Source organism: Eucyclogobius newberryi, unplaced genomic scaffold (genome assembly GCF_026437365.1).
Source record: "Eucyclogobius newberryi isolate DKJ021-1_F unplaced genomic scaffold, fEucNew1.0.hap1 SCAF_2, whole genome shotgun sequence".
In the NCBI taxonomy this organism is placed as follows: Eukaryota; Metazoa; Chordata; class Actinopteri; order Gobiiformes; family Gobiidae; genus Eucyclogobius; species Eucyclogobius newberryi.
This window is the reverse complement of record NW_027315834.1, coordinates 46,331,843-46,357,779: the sequence shown is the minus strand read 5'-3', so window position 1 is coordinate 46,357,779 and position 25,937 is coordinate 46,331,843. Positions and strand designations below refer to the sequence as shown.

Below are 25,937 nucleotides of genomic sequence, written 5' to 3'. Positions count from 1 at the left end.
GGGGCGCTTTAAGGTGTTATACATGACTTTTTGCCTCCTTAACCTTAATTGCCACAACTAGACAATTCCCTTAGAATAAATATTGTACTTTTCTTGGTACAAACAAGCTATTTTCTGGCATCTCAACACTTCTACTTGTGTATTAGTGATGTACGACGCAGCAAAAATGTACGTATTATTCTGATTTCAACGCTTTTTTGTGAACGATGACGTCACACCCGGAGGCGGCAGGTTTATTCTTACACCGCGGCGGTCCGGATTATGGTCCTCGGAGTCAGGGGAGGTGACTAAAGCCTGGAGCGGAGCCAGGACCGCACATTTCCACTCGCCCCCATAAAAAGCCGCCCATTATCCTGCACCGCCGTTTTGAAAGTGCCTCTCCACAGACCCATCCAAGGTAATATTCTTAATTAGTGAAGAAACTAGAGGGAATTATTTGTGTTTTATTGTTATTTATGTCGTTGTTGTTAGTTAGTGACTCTCCAGCTTTTTATGTATCGCTTAAGATATGCTTTTTTGGCTTTTCTGGCTCTGTGATTGGACTATTCCAGGTTTAAATTAGAACTAAAAGCAGGTCTAAAACAGGATTACACTGTTGCTGTAGTGCTTAAAGTAATCACCCAAATTTAAAGTGGGAAAAATGTGGATGAATTTACACACTGTTACTCTAAACTTTAGAATTGAAGAGCAGTGCTTTCCAGAAGGAGTTTACGTAATCCACGGGCTCATTTGTGCTTTATTTTATTCTATATTAAGTCAACGAAAACTGATTGATTTGTTTAAGATATAAGATGTTTGCGTTATTTAAGTTCAGAAATAACGTTTAATTTAACGTTTGGTCAAATTCATAGAACTGGCAATAATCAAACAAAGTAATGACCTAATGCTGAACGTAAAACTGAAGCTTATTCAATTGTTTGGACAATATTGCTCATAATACTGATCTGAAATGAATACTTTTTTGTTTTTACATTGATTTTAAGTTTATTTACTTCATATATTGCTTTAAATGTTGATCTGAAATGAATACTTTTTTATTTTCTACATTGTTTTTAAGTTTATTTACTTTATGTCTTGGGAAAAGGGTGACATACATACGTTATATTACTTATTTAACATGTTTCCTGTATATTTTCCCCTTAACTTTATAGTTAAGCTATTAATAACCAACAAAAGGCCTGATAAAGTAATGTTTGTCATTCCAGGAGCCTGATCGTCCCGCAGCCATGAACGTGAAGTGGGATAAGGTGAGTTAATCCTGACTTTGGGGTACACTCTGTTCCAATGCCCCCCCGCTCTGGACCGTCCTGGCACAGAGCTGACCCGTCAGAGCGCTTATCAGAGCTGTCAGAGCTGTTATCGCCCGTCGAGCGCTTTCCCCTTGACCTTCGACTAATTATAAAGCATTATCTTCGGACGGGCGCGGAGAGGTGCCAGCCCGACCCCGGCACGACGGACACATAACCGTATATTACTGTATATGGGAACGGTCCAAGGATGACAATGGATACGTGGGTCAGAGTGGCAGAGTGGTTGTCTTCTGACGAGAAGGTTGGTGCTCGAGGCTCCAGAGGGACGACGGACTGTGATTGGTCATTCAAAGTGTGGAAGTCTGATTGAAGTTGCAAAATTTCAGGATTTTTCAAATTTGGGATTTTTCAAATTTGGGATTTTTCAAATTTGGGATTTTTCCACAGGAATGATAGGGATTTTTTTGGGGGAATAACCACTTCTGAAGGTTGTCTCTGAATAAGGAACACTGTACAGAAGCATAGCAACCAGAATTATACTGTATGTTTATTATATGTTTATATGTTTATAACTTCCATCCAGGTATTTTTTTTTAAATCTGTTTACAAACCAAAACATTGATTGCCCTGGAAACTTTCTCCAGGAGGAGTGAGGGATTAAACCATTCCAACCTGGAGTTAGGCAAATATACTTCAATATTTTTGATTTCACAGTCAGAGCCAAGACCGGAACAACACCTAAAGTTGTTATTGCCAGAGGGGATTGATGAAGCAGTTTTTGGCATCCAATTATGTAATTTAAGGAAGAACTTGTCCCGCTGAGTGTCTGTGTTGTGCATGGTATTTGTTATGTTGTTGTCTCGAATATCCTCAAACAGATCGGTGTCCTCTGAGCACAGAGGGGAGCATTCACTGAGCCTTAACGAGGTTCTGACGTGCTACAACACTTTCAGCTTCAAAACACTTCAAGAATGCTGTTTTGTAGAGTTTCACAGGATTAAGGGGGTACCTCAGGGCAGCTGTTTAGGGCCTTTGCTGTTTTCAATACTCACCAATGACCTGCCTCTTGTCTTAGATCATGCTAAAGCTGCGATACAGACAGGAACCAATAGATATGCCTTCTTTTCTCCATTATCTTGAATGATTTTAAATATGTACAAAACAAAACGTTTTTAATAGGGTCTAATATGAAAGGAAAGGTAACACTACAATTAAAATAGTCCATCAATGGATTTGTGGGGGGGGGGGGGGGGGGGGGGACTTGTTGTATTCATTATATGACTTGGGGGTTATAGTGTCCATAAACATTAGAATTTTGTTCAATCACAGACATTTAGCAAAAAATAAAACAAAAAATAATGTGTTTGAAGCTCGGGTTAGCTGGGGCGAGGACCATGGTTAAGGTTAGGTCTCGATACGACACTGCCAGAGCTGTGTCATCACTTCTGTCCCTCCGGAGCCAGCTCTCAGTGTTGTCGTTGGATACTTGGACACACTGCTATTGTGTCCTTACGCAAGACGCTTCACCTTGTCCATGTGAGCGCTAGGTTTTCAGAGAGACTGTTACGTGTTAGCGTGATTGGCAGAGTGTCGGTGAATTTGATGTCTTGGTACAACTATGGAGTAAAATAAGTCATGATGCATGATGTTGTATGGATTCCGGCGTCTTTGCTATCGTTCCGGCATGTCCTGCAAGATAAAACTGAATAGACTCTGAAATTAATGCCGCATACATTTTCTTTCCACAGCCAAAATGCAAGATATCAGCTTCTCGCAAGCTCTCCCTCAAAGTAAGCACAGTGACGGCGAGCGTTTTACAATCGGAAGGTCTTTACGAACAGCTGGGACCAGACTGATGCCTGGATGTGGTGTTTTCAGATGCTCCTCTTGACCAGAGCGTCCGATGACCTGCAACAGGAGAGACAGCAGAGGGAGGTGGACAAGAAAAAGTACCTGGGTGAAAGAATGGATGCTCTACAGCTGGGCGGCAAGTCCCTGGACGAACTACAGGTGAGACCAAACATTTAGACTCTACACGCAGTAGGATGAATGAAAGAAAACGATGTACAAACACATATATACACATTTATTTAGAACAACAAACGATGCTAACAGCAATAGGCTAGCTTACCGTTTATTTTATTAAAACGTAAAATAGCTTATGATTTTTTTTTTTTTTAATCCATGTAAAGACTGCCCAATTGTCTTTATATGTAGATTACTTCAGCCTGTTTTATTATTTTTTCTTACTACTCACACATCCAAATTAGTATTAGCGTTAGCACTGAGACATAAACAGCTACCAACAAATCAAATCAAATCAAATCAATTTATTTTTGTAAGGCCCAAAATCACAACAACAGTTGCCTCTGAGGGCCACAGGGAGAAATGAATCAACAGTGTCTGTGGTGGCGATGAAGTCAGACAATGTCTGTGGTGGCGAGGGACGATGTCCCAGGGTCCTCTGTCCTTAGACTCTCCTTCTCGGCCAGGAAAAACTACAAAAAAAACCTCTTTGGGAAAAAAGCGTAGAAACCTGGAGGAGTTCCAGTGAAGCAGAGATCCGACTCTCACAGACGGACAGACGGACACGAGGAGACTGGAGCTGGACCCACTCTTCAGGCAGATGAGGGACCGACTGAGGCGAACTGGACCCACTCTTCAGGCAGATGAGGGACCGTCTGAGTCGAGCTGGACCCACTCTTCAGGCAGATGAGGGACCGTCTGAGTCGAGCTGGACCCACTCTTCAGGCAGATGAGGGACCGTCTGAGTCGAGCTGGACCCACTCTTCAGGCAGATGAGGGACCGTCTGAGTCGAGCTGGACCCACTCTTCAGGCAGATGAGGGACCGTCGGAGGCGAGCTGGACCCACTCTTCAGGCAGATGAGGGACCGACTGAGGCGAACTGGAGCCACTCTTCAGGCAGATGAGGGACCGTCCACACAGGGCAGGGACCACTTCACCAGGGGAGGGGCATCTGGGTCCACAGGTCCTCAGGAGTGAGAGAAAGAAAAGAAGGCGGTGAACAGTTTGCAAGTGGAATCAAAAAATAAATATTGTTTGATAGCATAAGTAGTCAGAAGAAGAAGAGGATAGTGCTCAAGCTGTCATACTTCCCCCAGCATAGTTACTCCTAGGGCAGCGTAGCTGAAGCTGTAGGTTTATCTTTCTGTTCCTAACTACTCTGACCATAAGCGATTTCGAAGAGGAACGTTTTAAGCCTGGACTTAAATGAAGAGACTGTGTCAGCATATTTAACATGGGTCGGGAGCTGATTCCATAACACAGGAGCTTGGTAGCTAAACGCTCTACCTCCTACAGTACTTTTAGAGACTCTTGGCACCACCAGAAGGCCAGCATTCTGAGAGCGAAGAGCTCTGTTTGGATGATATGGTTCTATAGCATCTTTGAGGTAGGATGGGGCCATGTCATTTATGGCTTTGTAGGTCAAGAGTAGAATTTTGAATTTGATTCTAGACTCGACGGGGAGCCAGTGAAGAGACTTCAGCACTGGCGTAATGTGCTCTCTTCTTTTTGTTCCTGTTAGTAATCTTGCTGCTGCATTTTGAACCAGTTGAAAGCTTTTTATGGAGCTTTTAGGACACGCTGCAAGCAGGGAGTTACAGTAGTCTAATCTAGTCGTTACAAATGCATGGATAAGTTTTTCGGCATCACTTTTAGGCAGGATTCTTCTGATTTTGGCGATGTTGCGCAAATGGAAATAGGCTGTTTTACAAGCTTGATTTATATGAGCTTTAAATGAGAGCTCCTGGTCAAATAAGACTCCAAGGTTTCTTACAGTAGAACTGGAGGCTACACTGACATTGTCCAGTGTGGCTATCTGCTCAGATAGAGCGTCTCGTAGATGCTTAGGGCCAAGCACAATGACCTCGGTTTTTTCAGGGTTAAGAAGCAGGTAGTTTAGTGTCATCCAGGTTTTTATCTCCTTCACACAAGTACTAAGTCTGTCTACTTGATCGCTCTGATCAGGTTTCATTGATAAATACAGCTGAGTGTCATCTGCATAGCAGTGGAAGTTAATGCCATGCTTTCTGATAATGTTGCCTAATGGTAGCATATAAAGAGTAAACAGAATTGGACCGAGTACCGAACCCTGTGGCACACCGTAAATTACTTTAGAGCTTGGTGAGGAGCTCTGGTTTACATTAACAAATTGGAACCTATCAGATAGATAGGATTTAAACCAGCTGAGGGCTGTTCCTCCAACACCTACATCACATTCTAACCTCTGCAGTAGAATGTTGTGGTCGATGGTGTCAAACGCTGCGCTCAGGTCCAACAGAACCAGGATTGAGACCAGTCCATCGTCAGCGGCTAATAACAAATCATTTGTGACTTTAACTAGTGCAGTTTCAGTGCTGTGGTGGGCTCTGAACCCTGACTGGAAAACTTCAAATAAGTTATTGTCCTGCAGGTGGCGACAAAGCTGTTTTACTACAACTTTTTCAAGGATTTTAGAGACGAAGGGAAGATTTGAAATAGGTCTGTAGTGTTTAAGTGTCCTCCAGTGAAGTATTCATCGATCCTGATCTGTATTCATTCATTTTAGTGCAAAAAAACACCAAAGAGATATAACTGGACAGGAAGTGGTTAGGCTAACGGCGAGCTAGCCAGGAGCTTTCGCGCACAGAGCCAGTTTCCTGTTCACGTATTTTGTCACCTTTGTATAAAATTGTCCCGAAGATTTCATCTTTGTAATAGAAGTTACAAAGCTACTTTATGGGACCCTCCTTCTTGCCTCCACGGGACAGATTCCTGCATCTGAAAGTATGTCCCAGAGTGTGGCATTAAACGTATAAGAAGGAGGGTCTCATGAAGTAGCACTACTAACTTTTACTGCAGAGGGGAAAACGTTGGAACAATTTTATACAAAGGTGACAAAATACGTGAACAGGAACTCGCTCTGTGCGCAACGGCTCCTGGTTAGCTCGCCGTTAGCCACTCCGTCATGTCCCAGAGTATGGCAAAACGGATTTTCTTGTAATTTACCAGTGTTTTTAATTGACTTAAGTAATACTATATAATACTTTAAGTGGGTGGACTTGCCTCCTCACAGATCTGACCTGTAACTTGGTAGCATAGTGGTATCGTCTCGTTTCCATACAGTTTAACACAGGGGAACATTTCAGACACAGCGATAACATCTCCATGGAGACAATCAGGCGGCACCTTTAGCTTCATTCTGCGCTATTACTGTTTACTACTACTGTTTATTACTAATTTTGTCCTGTAAATATATTCCAAGAGCGGCAAAATATCTTTTTAATGGTCCGTTCATGCGGTTTCTTCCCAGAACATCTGCAAACAACTTCACGCCAGAATCGACGTCGTGGACGAAGAGCGATACGACTGCGAAGCCAAAGTCACCAAGCACAACAAAGACGTGAGGATCCATTCGTTTGTGTAAATAAATACGTATAAAGTACATGGCGTAATCATTTCTCTCCAGATCCACGAGCTGAAGCTGAAGGTGCAGGACCTGGGGGGCAAGTTCAAGAAGCCCGCCCTGAGGAAGGTGAGGGTGTCCGCGGACGAGATGATGCGAGCTCTGCTGGGCTCCAAGCACAAAGGCTCCATGGACCTGCGCGCCAACCTCAAGTCCGTCAAGAAGGAGGACGTCAAACAGGACAAGGTACGTCGCAGTGGAGACTTTGTTGAGATAGAAACAGATATGTTCTGTTTGACCGTTTCTGGAGTAATTTGTGCACCTTTTAAGCAGTCCCGTGTGATCAGTTACTTTCATATGTTTCAATACTTACGATGCAAAGTGTTTAATGACATACGAGAAACAGGAACAACACAAATGTACAGAAATGGATGCGGTTTTGGGACTTCTGGTGATGAGGGCTGTAGGCTCCTGGGCCTCGATACCCCCAAGAAAAATTAGAATAATAAGAAGAAGAGTGTGGGAGGGAGGGGCACGAAGTCACGAACACTGATGTGTGTGACCTGAATGCTTAAAGTGTGTAGCTGCTGGAGGGGCGTGAAAGGGGTGTGGTCCTGCTCCCGAACTTAAGATCACAAACTTAATTGAAGACAATGGAACAAAGGTTAATTTTTTCGAAACGCTATAATGTTGATGTAAATGATTGCACTAACTTTCGCTTCAACTCTGGACATGTTTCTTTCTCTAAATGTCACAAAGTTTATATGAAGAACAACAGATAAGAGAGATTACTACATAAACTTAACGATATTGATGAAGACACAATCCACATTTTTATGTTTTACTGGACAAATACTTACGGAACATGTTGACCACACAGTCGTTTTTCATTTTTACAGTAATTATATACTTATTTAACTAGGAATGACACTTTTTGTGGAGATCTAAAACTATTTTGAGGTTAGGGAAAAAGTAAATCGTGCCAAATACATGCCAAAATGCACTTCTTCCACCTCTAAACATCAGCAACATTTGGGAATCGTTTTAGACCATTTTCGAACATGAGGTTTCTGAACACATTCCCGTTCCTGTTGCCCTGAAGGTGCTCACGTCCGAGGTCGGGGACTGGCGTAAAAACGTGGAGGCCATGTCGGGAATGGAGGGCCGCAAGAAGATGTTCGACACGGGCGGAGCTGCGCAGTGAGACCCTCAGAGCCAAACGAAGAGCTAAAGGAGCCGTTAGCATCGTTAGCATCATCGACGTGTTTACCGGGGCAGAATATCCTTATTTTAAGCGTTCTACCACGTTACGAAAATGTTTCTCTCGTCAAAAAGACCTGACGTTGTCTCGTATTCTTTGCTTTCGCTGCTTTTCTGTTTCAAGACTTCTTTTAATTGTGTTGAACGTTATAATATTAGCCCCGTTTTAAAGCTATAAACTAAAGTCAAGTGTGTTTATCGACTTGCGTAAAGAATATTAAATGTTCTTATTTATATAATCAAAATAGAACTGGACAAAGATGTAGAAACTTGAAAGAATGAATGGATATTTACTGTATATTGTCCATTGGATATTAGAAAATGTGTTACCAAAGTATATTCTCCAAAGGTTTTTTCTTCATGAGTTACTTTTTACTTCTACTTCTAGTAATGTTTGAAATGACAGTACTTTGACTTGAGTGTAAGTTTCCCGCTGTGAGCAAGTCCACAACAGCTTAATAATGATGATATTAAATAAAAATGTGTTTTTGTCACGTTTTATGTCTGAATATGAGCATGATTTCATTTTCTGTTTGTTTGTTTGCCTACATTTGTACATCGTAAATGAATCAAACACATTTTACGTCCAAACTGTGGCTCATTGATCAAGTTATAGTTTCTTTTAGTGAATGTAACTTTCTGGAGGTGGAACAGAGCGGTAAAACCAGATGTCATGGAAACAGGTACATTTAATGACGTATTGTGAAATGTTACAACCAAAGCAACAACATTTTCGGTTTGTGGAGCCGCTTAGAGCAAGGAAAGAGTTTTCAACAATTTTTAGGCCAATTAAAAAAAATAAATAAAAAAAAACATGTTTTAATTCTTTTTATATCTTTGTCTAAAAAAAAACTTATTGGGGCTTTAAATAGAGTTTACATAATTACTTAATTATTTGAGATTACTACTTTGTACTTGTGTTTGAGTCGTTGTATTTTACAGCGCCCCCTGCAGGTCGTACGACTGATCGAACTAAATTGCAGTTGATATAAATATATTTAGAATTTGGCTTAAATTTTTTTTATCACAGAATAGACATTTTTTTAGGTTTATAATTTCACTTCCTCTTTGTAATTGATGACATCACACTAGAAAATTACCCAGCAACCATTGGGCCAAAACTCATCTAATGTCACATTCTTTTGAAAAAATTGACAAAAATACATGAGAGCAACTTTATTTTGTTGATTTAATGTTTAAAGAGTCAAAAGTCAAACGTTGTTTCTTTGTGTAAATTCTGCATAAACTTTGACTGGAATGAGTGTCCCTGCTGTGATGTCACTTCCTGTAGGAGTGTCCCTGCTGTGATGTCACTTCCTGTAGGAGTGTCCCTGCTGTGATGTCACTTCCTGTATGAGTGTCCCTGCTGTGATGTCACTTCCTGTATGAGTGTCCCTGCTGTGATGTCACTTCCTGTAGGAGTGTCCCTGCTGTGATGTCACTTCCTGTAGGAGTGTCCCTGCTGTGATGTCACTTCCTGTATGAGTGTCCCTGCTGTGATGTCACTTCCTGTATGAGTGTCCCTGCTGTGATGTCACTTCCTGTAGGAGTGTCCCTGCTGTGATGTCACTTCCTGTAGGAGTGTCCCTGCTGTGATGTCACTTCCTGTATGAGTGTCCCTGCTGTGATGTCCCTTCCTGTATGAGTGTCCCTGCTGTGATGTCCCTTCCTGTATGAGTGTCCCTGCTGTGATGTCACTTCCTGTAGGAGTGTCCCTGCTGTGATGTCACTTCCTGTATGAGTGTCCCTGGTGTGATGTCACTTCCTGTATGAGTGTCCCTGGTGTGATGTCACTTCCTGTAGGAGTGTCCCTGGTGTGATGTCACTTCCTGTAGGAGTGTCCCTGGTGTGATGTCACTTCCTTTTCAGACTTTTCAACATTTTCTCCACAAACACCTGCTCGATCGGTGTAAAACTATTATGCATAAGTACAACAGGTATAAATCATACACCAAATAAGTCAAAATTACCTGTCATATGTCAACGTTACTCTGACTTCAGTTAAAAAATAATCAATAATAATAATAATAGTACGAAAACACGGACAGACAGCTCCCTCTTGTGGTCACATTTTACATTACACCCACTTTGCAAGTATTTAAATAAGTTTCGTTTTCCATTCGGCTGAAATCCTGACTTCCCTCGTGACTGTCCCCGCGAGCTCCGAGTGTCCCGGCGTGACTGTCCCCGCGAGCTCCGAGTGTCCCGGCGTGACTGTCCCCGCGAGCTCCGAGTGTCCCGGCGTGACTGTCCCCGCGAGCTCTCTCTTTTTGACCATGGACACCGTCATCCTCAAACACATCCTGAGCGCCCAGGGGTCCGTGGACAGAGCGGAGCTGGAGTGTAACCTTGGCGACGCGTCCCTCATCGCGCAGATCGTCGACGCGACCGACCAGCTCGTGGCGTGTTGGTCCAGCGGCGCCGCGAGGGTCGTGGCCCGGAGCCGCGCGAGGCTGTGCCGGGCCCAAGAGTGTCCCGGCTGCGGGGGCCTCCATCTGTGCAAGAACCTGCTCCTGTCCGGGGCCTGCCACTCCCTGCAGTCGAGGTAAAGTCACATTTATGAACTTTTATTACCTTCACATAAGATACACAAAAACATGTATTTAACCCCAAACAGCGCAGTAATATAAAAAGTAACAAAGTACACGAGTTAAAGTACTGTAAGTAACGTTTAGGTTGCACAATGTTGGGAATGTTGAACATTTGGACGATTTCCATGAGAATGATTAGGAATGTATGGTATTTTTTTACTTTTTGGGACTGAAAAACCTTTTTAGAAACAGATTCAAGCTTGATGATGAAATGTAACGTGTTGTAATTGTGATGAAATGAGTACTTTTACTTTACTGGTATTCGTCCCCCGCCTCCACAGTGTGACGTGACACGTGCCCGTCTGTGTGGAGAATGTTCAGAAGTGCGGCTCTAATGAAGTTTTGGACTCGACTGCATTATTGTCTAAATATGAGTCAGATCTTCACGTGGTCCATGTTGAAATGGGGCAAAGCATCATGGTCTATGTAGTTCACGGTGAGATTGGGAGTCACAGTGTTGCAGTTCTTGTGGGAAATGTGGAAAAGGAAACATTGAATCCAACTTTAGATTCAAATTTGAACATATCATTTTTAAGAACATGGCAATTAATCTAATCCTTTTATTTGGCACATTCTACATTCATAAAAGTACATTTTAATCGTTGGTTTCCCTTTTCCCCCTCTGTCCTTATTAAACAAATTGAATCATATTTGTTCACCATTTCCAAAGGTTTAAACCAAAAAATCAATTTCTACTTAAGAAAACTGTGTCTTTAAAATGTGTAATTGTAATTCCTTTAAATGATTATTTTCTGTTATAAATGTTTTGTCATATAGAATTTTGACAATTAAAATAAAAATAAATGTGAAAAATCCACTTTATCATAACTACATAATCTCTCTTGTCTTCCATTGGCCCTTTTCGCCCGTCGTTACCGCCTCTGACATGAGTGGCAGGTAGAACAAAAGAACAGAGGTCGTCACATTTACATTCGGACCCTCGGATGTTTGGCCCTGGCCTTTCATGTAAACGGGGCCATCACGGGCCCCTAGAGTTCTGTCTCTGAGAGGGATGAGCCTTTGATCAGAAGAATCACAGCTCAGACGTGTAACGGTCGATCATCAGTTACTGTCTGGTCCAGCTTTGAACTGGAAATGTGAAAGTCTTTAATGTCACAAAGAATCAGGACCAAATACACACAGTGTTACACACACACACACAGAGACACACACACTTACACACAGTGTTACACACACACACACACAGAGACACACACACACACAGAGACACACAGTGTTACACACACACACACAGAGACACACACACTTACACACAGTGTTACACACACACACACACAGAGACACACACACACACACAGAGACACACAGTGTTACACACACACACACAGAGACACACACACTTACACACAGTGTTACACACACACACACAGAGACACACACAGAGACACACACACACACACACACACACAGAGACACACAGTGTTACACACACACACACAGAGACACACACACTTACACACAGTGTTACACACACACACACAGAGAGACACACAGTGTTACACACACACACACACAGAGACACACACACACACACACACAGAGACACACACACACACACACACACAGAGACACACAGTGTTACACACACACACACAGAGGCACACACACTTACACACAGTGTTACACACACACACACACAGAGACACACACACACACAGAGACACACAGTGTTACACACACACACACAGAGACACACACACTTACACACAGTGTTACACACACACACACACACACACACAGAGACACACACACACACACACACAGAGACACACAGTGTTACACACACACACACACAGAGACACACACACTTACACACAGTGTTACACACACACACACACAGAGACACACAGTGTTACACACACACACACAGAGACACACACACTTACACACAGTGTTACACACACACACACACACAGAGACACACACACACACACACACAGAGACACACAGTGTTACACACACACACACAGAGACACACACACTTACACACAGTGTTACACACACACACACACACATACATACTCACACACACAGAGACACACACACACACACACACACACACAGAGAGAGAGACACACACATACAAATCTATGAATATACAGTATACATAAACTTAAATCTTATGTACTATAATTTTATCTGTAGTTTTATCTTTTTTTTGTATTTTTTTGTGTTCTAGAAAAATAAAGTCAAAGTAAAAAAAATAACTGTATCACATACCGTATTTTCCGGACTATAAGTCGCACCTTTTTTCATAGTTTTGGCCGGGGTGTGACTTATACTTATACTTATATACTTATACTCCAGTGCGACTTATATGTTTTTTCTTCTCTATTATGCACTTTTTGGCTGGTGCGACTTATAGTCCAGAAAATACGGTAAACAAACATAAAATGACCTTTCCGCACTCCAGCCTCAGAAAGCGATGCCATTTCACTTTGAACGACTCTAAACCAGAAGATTAAGCACGTTTTGTGGAGCCGAATAACCATAAACTCCAACATTTGTGCCTTTCTACTTTCTACGATCTGGTGCATTTTGAAGCGACCGCGGCTCCAACACGTCTGAGTTTTCACCTTTGTGTTTCTAGGAGAGGCTGTTCTTTCTCCCACGACCTGCGCTCCGAGTACAACGTGGAGGTCCTCATGAAGTTCGGTCTGGAGTCTCTGAGCAGGACCGAGCTGCGTCTGCTCCTGCTGCAGAGCGACAACACGCTGCTGCCTCAGGTACAGGACCGGGGTTGTCAAGGTTACAAGGTTCATCCATAATCGGGAGTATTCAGGTCACAATATAATCATAGGAACCAAAAAAAACAAACAATCGTGACCATTTTCAAAGCAAAATGACGTATTTTTAGTTCATTATAGACCTAAAAATAGACTTAAATGTAAATAACTTAATTTTCGCTCGCTGTTTTTGTCAAATGTAATTTAATTTTGTCTTTTTAGTTCATTATAGACCTAAAAATAGACCATAAAAGTTAAAACCTTAATTTTATCTGGCTGTTTTTGTCAAATTTTAACTTTATTTTGTTTTTTTAGTTCATTATAGACCTAAAAATAGACTTAAATGTAAATAACTTTATTTTCGCTGGCTGTTTTTGTCTTATTTAATTTCATTTTGTCTTTTTAGTTCATTATAGACCTAAAAATAGACCGTAAATGTTAAAAACTTTCATTTTATCCGGCTGTTTTTGTCAAATTTATTCAAAAATGTGTCTTTTGGAAAGTTGAATTGAGTAAATCCGCTCTCAAAGGTGAGGAACAGTCACATGTCAGAGCTGGAACGGTCACAGTCTCAATAATCGTGAATAATTGTTAAATCGTGATGTTTTTTTCTCACTATAATCACACTAAATATATCGTGACGACCCTTGTACCGCCAAAAAACGAGGCGCTGAGGAGCAGAGCGGTCCCGCCTCTGTTTGTACTAATACTTATCAGTATTTATAGCCTCCATGGACTGGAACGCCGCCTCGGTCTAATCGTCGTGGAAAACCGGTTGCGCTGCGTCTTATCTCGTACAAACTGTTCTGACAAAACGAGAGCGCGCGGACCCGACTCGTTCGTTCTAAACTCTTCACACTATGATATGGACCTTTTCAAAATGTATGTGTGTTTTTGAGAAAGGATCGATATCGACGTTTTGCCCGTCTGTCCAGGACACGCTTACATTTGACCCAGAGCTCTGTGGGATGTGGACTTCGATAGAGATAGCATAGCTAAAGGACTAAACCGGGTCTAAAACAGGACTAAACCGGGTGTAAACCAGGTCTAAAACTGGACTAAAACGGGTCTAAAACGGGTCTAAAACTGGACTAAACCGGGTCTAAAACGGGTCTAAAACAGGACTAAACCGGGTCTAAAACAGGACTAAACCGGGTCTAAAACAGGACTAAACCGGGTCTAAAACAGGACTAAACCGGGTGTAAACCAGGTCTAAAACTGGACTAAAACGGGTCTAAAACGGGTCTAAAACAGGACTAAACCGGGTGTAAACCAGGTCTAAAACTGGACTAAACCGGGTCTAAAACGGGTCTAAAACAGGACTAAACCGGGTCTAAAACAGGACTAAACCGGGTCTAAAACAGGACTAAACCGGGTCTAAAACAGGACTAAACCGGGTGTAAACCAGGTCTAAAACTGGACTAAACCGGGTCTAAAACGGGTCTAAAACAGGACTAAACCGGGTCTAAAACAGGACTAAACCGGGTCTAAAACAGGACTAAACCGGGTCTAAAACAGGACTAAACCGGGTGTAAACCAGGTCTAAAACTGGACTAAAACGGGTCTAAAACGGGTCTAAAACTGGACTAAACCGGGTCTAAAACGGGTCTAAAACAGGACTAAACCGGGTCTAAAACAGGACTAAACCGGGTCTAAAACAGGACTAAACCGGGTCTAAAACAGGACTAAACCGGGTGTAAACCAGGTCTAAAACTGGACTAAAACGGGTCTAAAACGGGTCTAAAACAGGACTAAACCGGGTGTAAACCAGGTCTAAAACTGGACTAAACCGGGTCTAAAACGGGTCTAAAACAGGACTAAACCGGGTCTAAAACAGGACTAAACCGGGTCTAAAACAGGACTAAACCGGGTCTAAAACAGGACTAAACCGGGTGTAAACCAGGTCTAAAACTGGACTAAACCGGGTCTAAAACGGGTCTAAAACAGGACTAAACCGGGTCTAAAACAGGACTAAACCGGGTCTAAAACAGGACTAAACCGGGTCTAAAACAGGACTAAACTGAGTCTAAACGAGGACTAAACCGGGCCCAATACAGGACTAACCCGGGTCTAAAACAGGACTAACCCGGGTCTAAAACAGGACTAAACCGGGTCTAAAACAGGACTAAACTGAGTCTAAAAGTGGACTAAACTGAGTCTAAAAGTGGACTAAACCGGGTCCAATACAGGACTAAACCGGGTCCAATACAGGACTAAACCGGGTCCAATACAGGACTAAACTGGGTCTAAAACAGGACTAAATCGGGACTAAAGCAGTATAAATCCCTGTCTTAAATAGAACTAAATCGGGTCTAAAAAAGACTATACTGGGTCTAAAATGTGACTAAATCGGCTCTAAAACATGACTAAACCGGGTCTAAAATAGGACTAAATCCGGCGGAAAGTGTGACGATGCGTTTTGTCTTCTCAAGATCTGCCACGACTACAACAACCCCTGCGGCTGCTGGGTGGAGTGCCCGCGGCTGCACGTGTGCGAGCGCCACCTCAGCGGCGGCGGACCCTGCTGCTGCACCCGGGCCCACGACTTTACCGCCACGCAGCCGCTCCGACTCCTGCGGGAGAAAAACATCCCCACCGACCTGTTCAAGGTGTTGAAGTCGGTGTACGCCAACAGAGAGGCCCTGAGGCTCGCCGACAAAGCGAAAGGCGACGACGACGGCGATTCGAGCGACACCGACCGGGACGCCATCGGAGACGCGGCACCGGACTGCGCCGGCGCTTGCGATTCGGATTCGAGCAGCACCGTTAGCGCGACGCAAAATCAGAGCGGTCGTCGCGGCGGTCAGAAGAAGACGAGGGGAGGGAAAGGCAGAACGCGCAACAAACAGGCTGACGCCGGCGTGGAGCTCGACGAGCCCGAGTGCCAAGCGCCCATGACAGGTTTTTATGATTTTCTAATTTTGACTTAATTTGGTGTATTTATACCTGTTGTACATATACATTATAGTTTTACACAAATCGAGCAGGTATTTGTGGAGAAAATGTTGAAAAATGTGTAGAGAATGACAGGAAGTGACATCACACCAGGGGCACTCATACAGGAAGTGAGATCACACCAGGGACACTCATACAGGAAGTGACATCACACCAGGGACACTCATACAGGAAGTGACATCACACCAGGGACACTCGTACAGGAAGTGAGATCACACCAGGGACACTCGTACAGGAAGTGACATCACACCAGGGACACTCGTACAGGAAGTGAGATCACACCAGGGGCACTCGTACAGGAAGTGACATCACACCAGGGACACTCATACAGGAAGTGACATCACACCAGGGACACTCATACAGGAAGTGACATCACACCAGGGACACTCATACAGGAAGTGACATCACACCAGGGACACTCATACAGGAAGTGACATCACACCAGGGACACTCATACAGGAAGTGACATCACACCAGGGACACTCATACAGGAAGTGACATCACACCAGGGACACTCAGACAGGAAGTGAGATTACACCAGGGACACTCATACAGGAAGTGACATCACACCAGGGACACTCATACAGGAAGTGACATCACACCAGGGACACTCATACAGGAAGTGACATGACACCAGGGACACTCATACAGGAAGTGACATGACACCAGGGACACTCATACAGGAAGTGAGATCACACCAGGGACACTCATACAGGAAGTGAGATCACACCAGGGACACTCATACAGGAAGTGACATGACACCAGGGACACTCATACAGGAAGTGACATCACACCAGGGACACTCATACAGGAAGTGACATCACACCAGGGACACTCATACAGGAAGTGACATCACACCAGGGACACTCAGACAGGAAGTGAGATCACACCAGGGACACTCATACAGGAAGTGACATCACACCAGGGACACTCATACAGGAAGTGACATGACACCAGGGACACTCATACAGGAAGTGACATGACACCAGGGACACTCATACAGGAAGTGAGATCACACCAGGGACACTCATACAGGAAGTGAGATCACACCAGGGACACTCATACAGGAAGTGACATGACACCAGGGACACTCGTACAGGAAGTGACATCACACCAGGGACACTCATACAGGAAGTGACATCACACCAGGGACACTCATACAGGAAGTGACATCACACCAGGGACACACATTCCAGTCAAAGTTTATGCAGAATTTACACAAAGAAACTACTTTTTTGACTTTTTAAACATTAATTCAACAAAATAAAGTCGCTCTCATATATTTTTGTTCCTCAAACTAAAAAAAGTGACATTAAGTGAGTTTTGGCCCAGTGTTTGCTGGGTAATTTCCTAGTGTGATGTCATGAATTACAAACAGGAAGTGAAATTATAAACCTAAAAAATGTCATAATGTTATAATTTTTAGCTAAATTATAAATATATTTATCTTACCTGTATTTTAGTTCAGTGAGTCGTCCAACCTGTAGGGGGCGCTTTAATACTACAAACAATAAAATGTTAAAAACTGTAGAATTGATAAGCCTCTTCTACAGTAGACAGACATGTATGACCAGGAGTGGTATGTATTCATATAATTGCAGTTATGTACAGGGGAGTGGGCGGGGATGGGGGGTAGGTGAAAACAGTCAGTTTGGTCTCTCGACATTGTCCAATCTGCACTTAGTTATACTTTATTATTTCATCTAAACCACTTGCATTCATAGATTTATATGGCACATTGTAACTGCAAACTGGCTCTCTCCATATTTCTGATGTATATGTCCCAAATATGTGACATTTTGAACATTTTTACACATAAAAAGCCTTATTTTTATACAAAATACATAAGATTTTTCACATTCCTGTTCGTGAACTTTAATGCTGTTCAAGAGTTGTTGATTTAACCAACATAAAGTTAGAGAATAAAACAATGAAACAGTCATTGGTCAATATAAGAGAAGCAATCATACGTTTTAAAATTATATCTCTAAATTGAATCTTCTTTTCTATTCGATATTGGCACTGATCAAACTGTAACTTTGATGTTTTAGATGTGATCTGCATGTTCTTCATCAGAGGACACTGTCAGCACGAAGGTGAGTCTTTATTTTGTAGATTCATATGTATTTATAGTATAATATTTTGGCCAGAAAAAGACAAAACCAATGACATGTCAGTGGGACTTAATCACATCAGCCTGTCCAGGGACGACAGGGACAACAGGGACAACAGGGACAACTGGGACAACTCATAACTCAACTCAAACTCATCACTGATGGCCTCATTAGCATCATAATGACCAGGGCCTCTTTAATTCCTCTTTCAAACCATCTTTTCTCCTGCTCAGAATCTTCTCCTCTCTGTCTTTGATAGAGTGGTTAGAGGCTTTAAGATGAAGATGCACGGCGCTCTGTGGTCCTGAACTCCAGTGTCTTCTGTGCTGATAAAGCCTCTTGTGCAGTGGCTGTTTAGTCTCACTATGTGGCGCTCTTTACATCTTTCTTCACTGCATTGGACGGAATACACTACATTGCTCTGTTTTTGTGTCTCCGTCTTGTCCTTAGGATGAAACAGTTTTTGTCTTAAAGTGTGTTTAAAATAAACAGGGATTTCGACATTTCTTCTTGGTTCTGTTTCCTGTTTTTTGGTTCTCTTTACTTTGTTAAGCGCCCAAGCAGGAAACCACAGACTTGTTTTTCCAGATGAGCACAACTGAATCTACTGAAGGATGTAGAATTTGCATAAATATCTGTGTCCCCAGAAACGAGCATGAACATGTTGTTGTTTTTTGACTTTATATTTGTTTGTATCCACAGATCGTTGTCTCAATGTGCACGACGACTTGCCGTACAGATGGCAGGTCAAACACGGAGGCTTTTGGGTTTCTATGGCTGAAAACGAGAGGATCGAGGAAGACTTCTGTGACCCCCAGAAAACATCCAGGTATTCTGTCAACTCATGTGTGAAGGGTGAAGTATAAAGACAGGAACAAGTGTAAACGAGCTATCGTGAGCAGAAACGGGTTTTATTGCAGCTGGAAGTCAAATGTGTCCAGAGTGAGTAAAGTGAATATATGGAACGAAAGAGGAGATTTATGAATGTGGCGTGCTGTCGACATAGAAGAGGATAAGTACCGTATTTTCCGGAGTATAAGTCGCACCAGCCAAAAAATGCATAATAGAGAAGAAAAAAACATATAAAAGTTGCACTGGAGTATGAAATGCAGTTGCAAGTGTGAAAATAACAAATAATATCACATAAGTCACTCCCCGGCCAAAACTATGAAAAAGGCGCAACTTATAGTCCGGAAAATACAGTAAGAAGAAAATATAACTTGGATTATTATTTATTTGATTTGATTTTTTTCAAAAAAAAATGGAAAAATGTGTCCAAAAATTATAATATGACTGTTATAGACAAGATTAAGATTTCATTGGTCCTGCCTATAATAACAACTATAGAAAAATGCTTAAAAACAGCTGATGGTAAATAGATTTATTAAAAGTCAATATATATGATACTTCAGTACTTCTGTGGTCGGTTTAACAGCCTTTAACTAACTTTACCTTTTATTTCTGTTGCTGAGGATGTCACTTCCTGTCATTTTCTGCAGATTTTTCAACATTTTCTCCACAAATACCTGCTCGACTGGTGTAAAACTATCATTTATAAGTACAACAGGTATAAATACACCAAATAAAGTCAAAATCAGACAATCATAAAAACCTGTCATAGGCACTTTAAATGGTTGAAATGGCCTGGTCTGGTTGTTATCCCTGTGTTTTCTCCTCTGTGCAGTGCCACTCGCTCTTCAGTCTGGTTGTTATCTCTGTGTTTTCTCCTCTGTGCAGTGCCACTCGCTCTTCAGTCTGGTTGTTATCCCTGTGTTTTCTCCTCTGTGCAGTGCCACTCGCTCTTCAGTCTGGTTGTTATCCCTGTGTTTTCTCCTCTGTGCAGTGCCACTCGCTCTTCAGTCTGGTTGTTATCCCTGTGTTTTCTCCTCTGTGCAGTGCCACTCGCTCTTCAGTCTGGTTGTTATCCCTGTGTTTTCTCCTCTGTGCAGTGCCACTTGCCCTTCGGTGTGCTTTGAAACCATGAGGAGTGGGCAGAGCAGAGTGAGGCGACTGTCGACCTTAAACTCTGTGGTGAAACCGAACTACAGCCACACCACGGACTGGCTGTGGCACTGGGAGGACGACAGCGGGCAGTGGCACCAGTACGCTGTGAGTACCTTCACTAAGAAAAAAGTGTTTTAGTAAGTACTTAGGGTTAGGGTATTGCCACGTTTCTTCTCACAATAATCTCAATAAAACCTCATACCGTGACATTCTTATCAGCCACAAAGCATTTCCGTGTTCAAATTCATATGATCTCATCTGCGTCGCTAATGGCAACCGCTTGGGTCGTGGTTATTACTCATGAGACGTTTCATATATTTGCATTTCGCAGCAAAGCAAACATCGATTAATCCGCGTCACCAGCAAACAACTGGAAGAGACGTATGTGAAGAAGGAGGACGCGCGGACGTTCACGGCGGGTTCTCAGCTGCACCGGCTCAGTTTCCGAGGTGGGTGAAAGCGCTCCGGACGGAAAGGTCAAAGGTCAGACGGTCGGAATTGTTTCATCGTCTCTTTTCCCCTTTTTCTCAGACATGATCGAGAGGAACCTGACGGACGGCGGCGAGCGGCGCGTGCGGAGGCGGCCGCGCTTCGTGTCGGCGGCCGACGTCCGGACCAAACGGTACGGCTCGCTCGCTCGCATTCACGCCGCAGGTCCTCGCTCCGCAGGTCCTCGCGCCGCAGGTCCTCGCGCCGCAGGTCCTCGCGCCGCAGGTCCTCGCGCCGCAGGTCCTCGCGCCGCAGGTCCTCGCACTCAATTCCCGTGGTTTTCTCAAATCGGATTCTTCTCGGAGCGGCAGTTCGCGTGGTTTATGAAACGTGACTTGAATCGGTTGCCGTGCGCGTGAACCCGGCGACCCTGACGTGACTCGGCGGCCCTGACGAGAACCCGGCGACCCTGACGTGACCCGGCGACCCTGACGTGACCCGGCGACCCTGACGTGACCCGGCGACCCTGACGTGACCCGGCGACCCTGGCGTGACCCGGCGACCCTGACGCGGAGAAGAACCAGGAACGAGACTATAACGAAGACCGGCCTATGATAATCGTCTTTATCGTTTGTCTTACTGTGGATATTGTAGCGTTCTAACTTGGCCGCACTGGTTGTCGTGACGTTTGTGGGGGGTGTGGTCTCAGCTGTACGACGGGGAAGTTTGGTTGTTGGGAAAAAAAACTGTTCGTGACGAGCACACCTGTTTCTCGCCACGTTTTCACGCTCGTCCCAGTATTTTATCTTTGTTACACTTGAAAAACCGCCACAGTGTTGTTTTGTGCAGCGTTTGAGCACGAGTATGTCATTATCACGTCGTTACTGGATCATGAATGACTGAACGTAAGAAAAGAAGTTTGTCGTGTTGTATCTATTTATGGCATTTGTTTGTGTGAGGCGTTCACGCGCCGTAAACACATGTGTTCATCATCATCTTGTACTTGTATTTCCGAGTATGTCCATCATTCTAGTATTGTGTGTGTGTTATGATCAGACGGTGTGCGTGTTCTTGTTTATGAGCCACCTTTGAATACAGTTATTGTGTATTATTCACCTTGGATTTCCACTACATGGATTTTCACCTGCTGGAAAGTAAATGAAGAGAAAGTTTAATCTGTTTTATTCTCGTCTTTTCCAATAAATAAAAAGCTGTTGCATTTCAGCACTAGAATCTAGAATGTGATCGTGTTCAGTCACTTTGCAAAAGATCTGATTCAAATCCAGTCAAATCCAGTCAAATCCAGTCCTACACAGTCCCACCCGAGTGAATCCACCTCTACATTTAGACAGAAACGCAGTTTAACCAGGCGTTGCCTTGTCTGTCAAATTCAGTTTCCTCATTCTGAAGTTCTGCATAGCCCCGCCCATAGGACCTGCCTCTCAATATTGGTGATCCAATCAAAAGACGTGCACGTGATGCACCTACTGCTGCTCCTGAGCAACAGCAGCAGACGCACAAGAGCAACTCTGAAGCTGATTGGTTGACACATCATTTCCATTTACTATAAGCTACAAGCACCAACCTCTGTTGAGTCTGAAGGTCTCGGCAGATTTTAGAACCCTGGCAACACACGGCTGAATATGATTGGATAAAAGCTCTAATATAAAGACCAGCCTCCAAATCTGAACCTGGGGCAGAAGCAGTGCAACAAGAGGAAAGCCATGAAATGAAGAGTAAAACTCTTACTTTGGGGAATAATGTCATAAAAATTTGTGGGAAAATATATATTTATTATATTCTGATTATGTTTAGGCCAGCAGAGAAGGCCTTGCTGGCCCTGACGGCCCACCACTCGTGTGTGTGTGTGTGTGTGTGTTATATGTTCAAATCCGACTGGACCTGCAGTGTGAACGTAGCTCGTACGTCATATTCTTTATACGTCTTTATAACCACTTTTTCTCTATTGTAGGAATCGCTCATCAAACTTCACTGTCTCACCGTTCTTCTTGGACAAAACGCAGCTCGCTCAAAAAGGACCTAATGCATTCTTAGCACCTGAAACCAAGTCAAACATGGGACAACTGGTGCCAACGACATTTGGAATCTTCTTCGACACTAAACCTGATCCTTTTTCAATGTTGTTATCATCTGGATCACAAGTGACCGCCACAGCCACTACAGTAAATGCACTTTCAAAACGTTCTACCGCTCCAGAAGCCAATTCGGCCACGCCCCCACAACTTACATCCGCTGCAACATCAAAGAGGTTGAAAAGAAAGACAACAAAAGTGGTTAATACAATTTCACCGACGACGCCTCGAGTGACATCCCCACAACAAGCAGCAAACGCACAGCTTACGTCGCCCGTGACGTCTGCTTCTGGCACAGCAACGTGTTCGGTAAATACGTTTTCGGCAACGGCAATATCGCAAATGACGCCGCCCACAACGAAATCACAATTTACATTCACGACACAAACCACATCTGCCGATTTTAAACTCACAACGCCGGCTGCGGCCACCATATTGACATCAAAGTTCACGTCTGCGCCAACAACCGGAACAACTTTGACAAACGAATGTTCAATCACACCGTCAACGTGTGGATTAAAATCACCCGAGCAGGTTTTAACAAACGCGTCCCAGTCAAAATTGACTTCGCCGACGAGCTCAACGTTGGCCGCGCCGTCTCGAACGACTGTCTCCGTCACAACCGCGTCATCAAATCCATTATCGCCAGCTTTGTCCGTAGATAGATCGCAAATGACACCTACGACTTCTGCCGCGGTGCAATCGCAGTTTACATCGTCTACACTGAAATCCTCTCATTCATCTTCAACAAGTTCACCCTCGGCGTTCTCCAAACCGTCGACCGCAACAACGACCACAAAATCACAGCTCGCACACGCGGCAACTGCGACGCCGACGTCAAACTTTACACCTTCGACGCTAACCGCATCTGGACCGAGAGCGACGAATCCGCTTTCAACAGATTCGACGCCGTCAAAATCGCAAATGACGTTTTCAACGGCGTCTAATTCTCCAAATGCCTTTTCAACTTCTTCGACTAAAAATCCACCCGCAACGACATATTCCGCAACGTCGTTGAATCCGTTTTCAACAACTTTGTCAGCGGATCGTTTACAGAAAATGACACCCGATACCGTGCAATCCCAATTCACATCTCCAGCGCTAAAAACGTCTGAGTTAAAACCGTCAAATCCGTTTTTAACAGACTTAGCGACACTAAAATTCGATGCGACGCCACAATTTACAGTAAATTCACCAAACGCATTTTCAACATCGTCGTCGGCGAAACCTGAACTGAAGTCGACAGCGGCGTCTGCATCTCCCACGAGATCGCTGACAACAACCGCCGCAACAAAACCGCAGACGGTGGTGCACTTTACAAATGCGACGTCGTCCGGGAGATCACACACGAGCTCCGCCCCGAGGCCGGGAGCCGACGTACCAACGCACGCCGCGACGTCATCAATGCGCGCCGCGACGTCGTCATCAATGCGCGCCGCGACGTCATCAATGCGCGGCGCGACGTCATCAACGCGCGCCGCGACGTCGTCAACGAGCGCCGCGACGTCGTCAGCGCTCGCCGCGACGTCGTCAACGAGCGCCGCGACGTCGTCAACGCTCGCGGGAAAGTCACCAAAGGCGTTTCCGCCGCCCGCAGCCGACCCAACGTTTGCCCGCAGTGCGTCGCCTGTGACCGGGTCAGCCACGAGCGCCACAATCCCGCGCGCAACCGCCACAAAAAGCAAAGACTGTAATATTTCATAACAATACCGTATTATTGAGCGATAAGTCTATGTAACAGAGTTTTCAAATCATTCCTTGTTTTGTTCAAATCGGCAGTTTTTGTGGGGAAAAAGATGTAATTATAGAACAGAAAATCAAACGAGTAATAATAATACAAATAAATATATAAAACATGTATCGAGTTGGTCGTTTTTCTTTTCAGTCAACGCCATGATTTAATTATACGTTTATATATCATACGTACAGTGAGCGCTTGTTTTTGAGATGTACATTTACAGAATATAGCGTAGGTTAATTAAATCCCTGTTTTAAATGTTCACATTCTTCTCTGTTCCATATTTTAAACAGATTTTACAGGTTGGACTGAACTGAACGTCTCGTCTTTCGAAGTCGATATCCTCATTTTTGACGACATTAACCATCACACTCCGTTTAAAATTATTTGTTAAAAAAGTACTTTCAAAACAAATTTTACATCCGTCAAGTTGCAGTTTGTGAAGACATTTTTCGAAATTAAGAGTTTAAAATACAGGAAGTAGAGCCGAGTTCTGTTTTCTGACAGTTCAAACCATCATTTAACAAAATAAAGGTGTTATATGGTCATGTTTATTGTGAAATCATAACTGTTGTGTGTCATTACAGTCTGGTTGCTCGGTAACAGTGGTGGAATAACCTCTACTTCTGTCATAAACGCTGCCCACGCCCAACCAGGACGTGACATTATAAACTTTACACAAACGGTCAAACTGGGGACAAATCTGAAGTATAATTATGTTCAGTGCGTTTTAGTGAAATGTGTCGTTTATGTAATAATTCCAATGAGCTTGTTTTATTGGAGTTTAGTGGGTGCTGTACTTTGACCCGTCTCCGTGTGAACGTGGGATTATTTCAGGGTCATAAAGGATCGATAAAGTAGTGAGAGAATGAGTCTGTCGTGTACAACAACTTCACATTAGTTTGAGTACAGCATTTTTAAAACTATTTTATCAAGATCACATCACATTAGAAGGTGGAATGTGAATTGCAGATTTAGGAGGTAATCCACGCCATCTAAACTCTTAAACACTCTTTCCAGGTAATGTTCATTTTGATTCGTTTTTAAGATTTATTGTTATTTACAGCTTAATTTAATGACAAAGATAAACTCCTAAAGCGACGTTTCAGGCCTGTTTCTCCCCTGCCTCTTAAATTGGATATAATAGTGTAAAATTACATTTTTCCAAAGAAATCTAGATATTAAGTGTGTTGGGAACTTATATTATTATATCCAAGTAAAGTCACTGTAACATATGGTGTCATTTTAAGGAACTGTCTTTTTTTTTTATAACCACCTTAAGTTAATGTGACAAATGTTTGGTCAAAATTACGCACATACACATACAGATCACGATAATTGTATGACA

At 43.4% G+C, this 25,937-nt stretch overlaps 2 protein-coding genes across 2 annotated transcripts; both read left to right on the top strand.

Moving 5' to 3' along the window:
* The first annotated feature begins 374 nt into the window (after positions 1 to 374).
* Positions 375 to 8,419, top strand: LOC140366994 (troponin I, slow skeletal muscle-like). Its single transcript, XM_072453272.1, has 7 exons — positions 375 to 397; positions 1,206 to 1,247; positions 2,999 to 3,040; positions 3,129 to 3,260; positions 6,566 to 6,655; positions 6,722 to 6,904; positions 7,761 to 8,419. Exons 2-7 carry the CDS (start codon positions 1,227 to 1,229, stop codon positions 7,860 to 7,862), a joined length of 570 nt encoding a protein of 189 aa, XP_072309373.1. The 5' UTR covers positions 375 to 397; positions 1,206 to 1,226; the 3' UTR covers positions 7,863 to 8,419.
* A 1,659-nt stretch (positions 8,420 to 10,078) lies between these two features.
* LOC140367184 (protein mono-ADP-ribosyltransferase PARP12-like) lies at positions 10,079 to 24,545 on the top strand. The gene is made up of 11 exons (XM_072453539.1): positions 10,079 to 10,463; positions 13,121 to 13,256; positions 15,689 to 16,157; positions 18,263 to 18,307; positions 19,028 to 19,154; positions 20,275 to 20,434; positions 20,661 to 20,778; positions 20,861 to 20,998; positions 23,299 to 23,508; positions 23,560 to 23,762; positions 24,120 to 24,545. Exons 1-11 carry the CDS (start codon positions 10,195 to 10,197, stop codon positions 24,543 to 24,545), a joined length of 2,301 nt encoding a protein of 766 aa, XP_072309640.1. The 5' UTR covers positions 10,079 to 10,194.
* Positions 24,546 to 25,937: the final 1,392 nt, after the last annotated feature.

Bases quoted from the DNA above. Each gene is read 5' to 3' on its own strand.
- LOC140366994 (XM_072453272.1), top strand. From the start codon at position 1,227: ATGAACGTGAAGTGGGATAAG. The intron at 3,041-3,128 runs GTAAGCACAGTG...TGGTGTTTTCAG, and splicing joins CTCGCAAGCTCTCCCTCAAA to ATGCTCCTCTTGACCAGAGC. The intron at 6,656-6,721 runs GTGAGGATCCAT...ATTTCTCTCCAG, and splicing joins TCACCAAGCACAACAAAGAC to ATCCACGAGCTGAAGCTGAA.
- LOC140367184 (XM_072453539.1), top strand. From the start codon at position 10,195: ATGGACACCGTCATCCTCAAACACATCCTGAGCGCCCAGGGGTCCGTG. The intron at 16,158-18,262 runs GTTTTTATGATT...TTGATGTTTTAG, and splicing joins GTGCCAAGCGCCCATGACAG to ATGTGATCTGCATGTTCTTC. The intron at 18,308-19,027 runs GTGAGTCTTTAT...TTGTATCCACAG, and splicing joins AGGACACTGTCAGCACGAAG to ATCGTTGTCTCAATGTGCAC.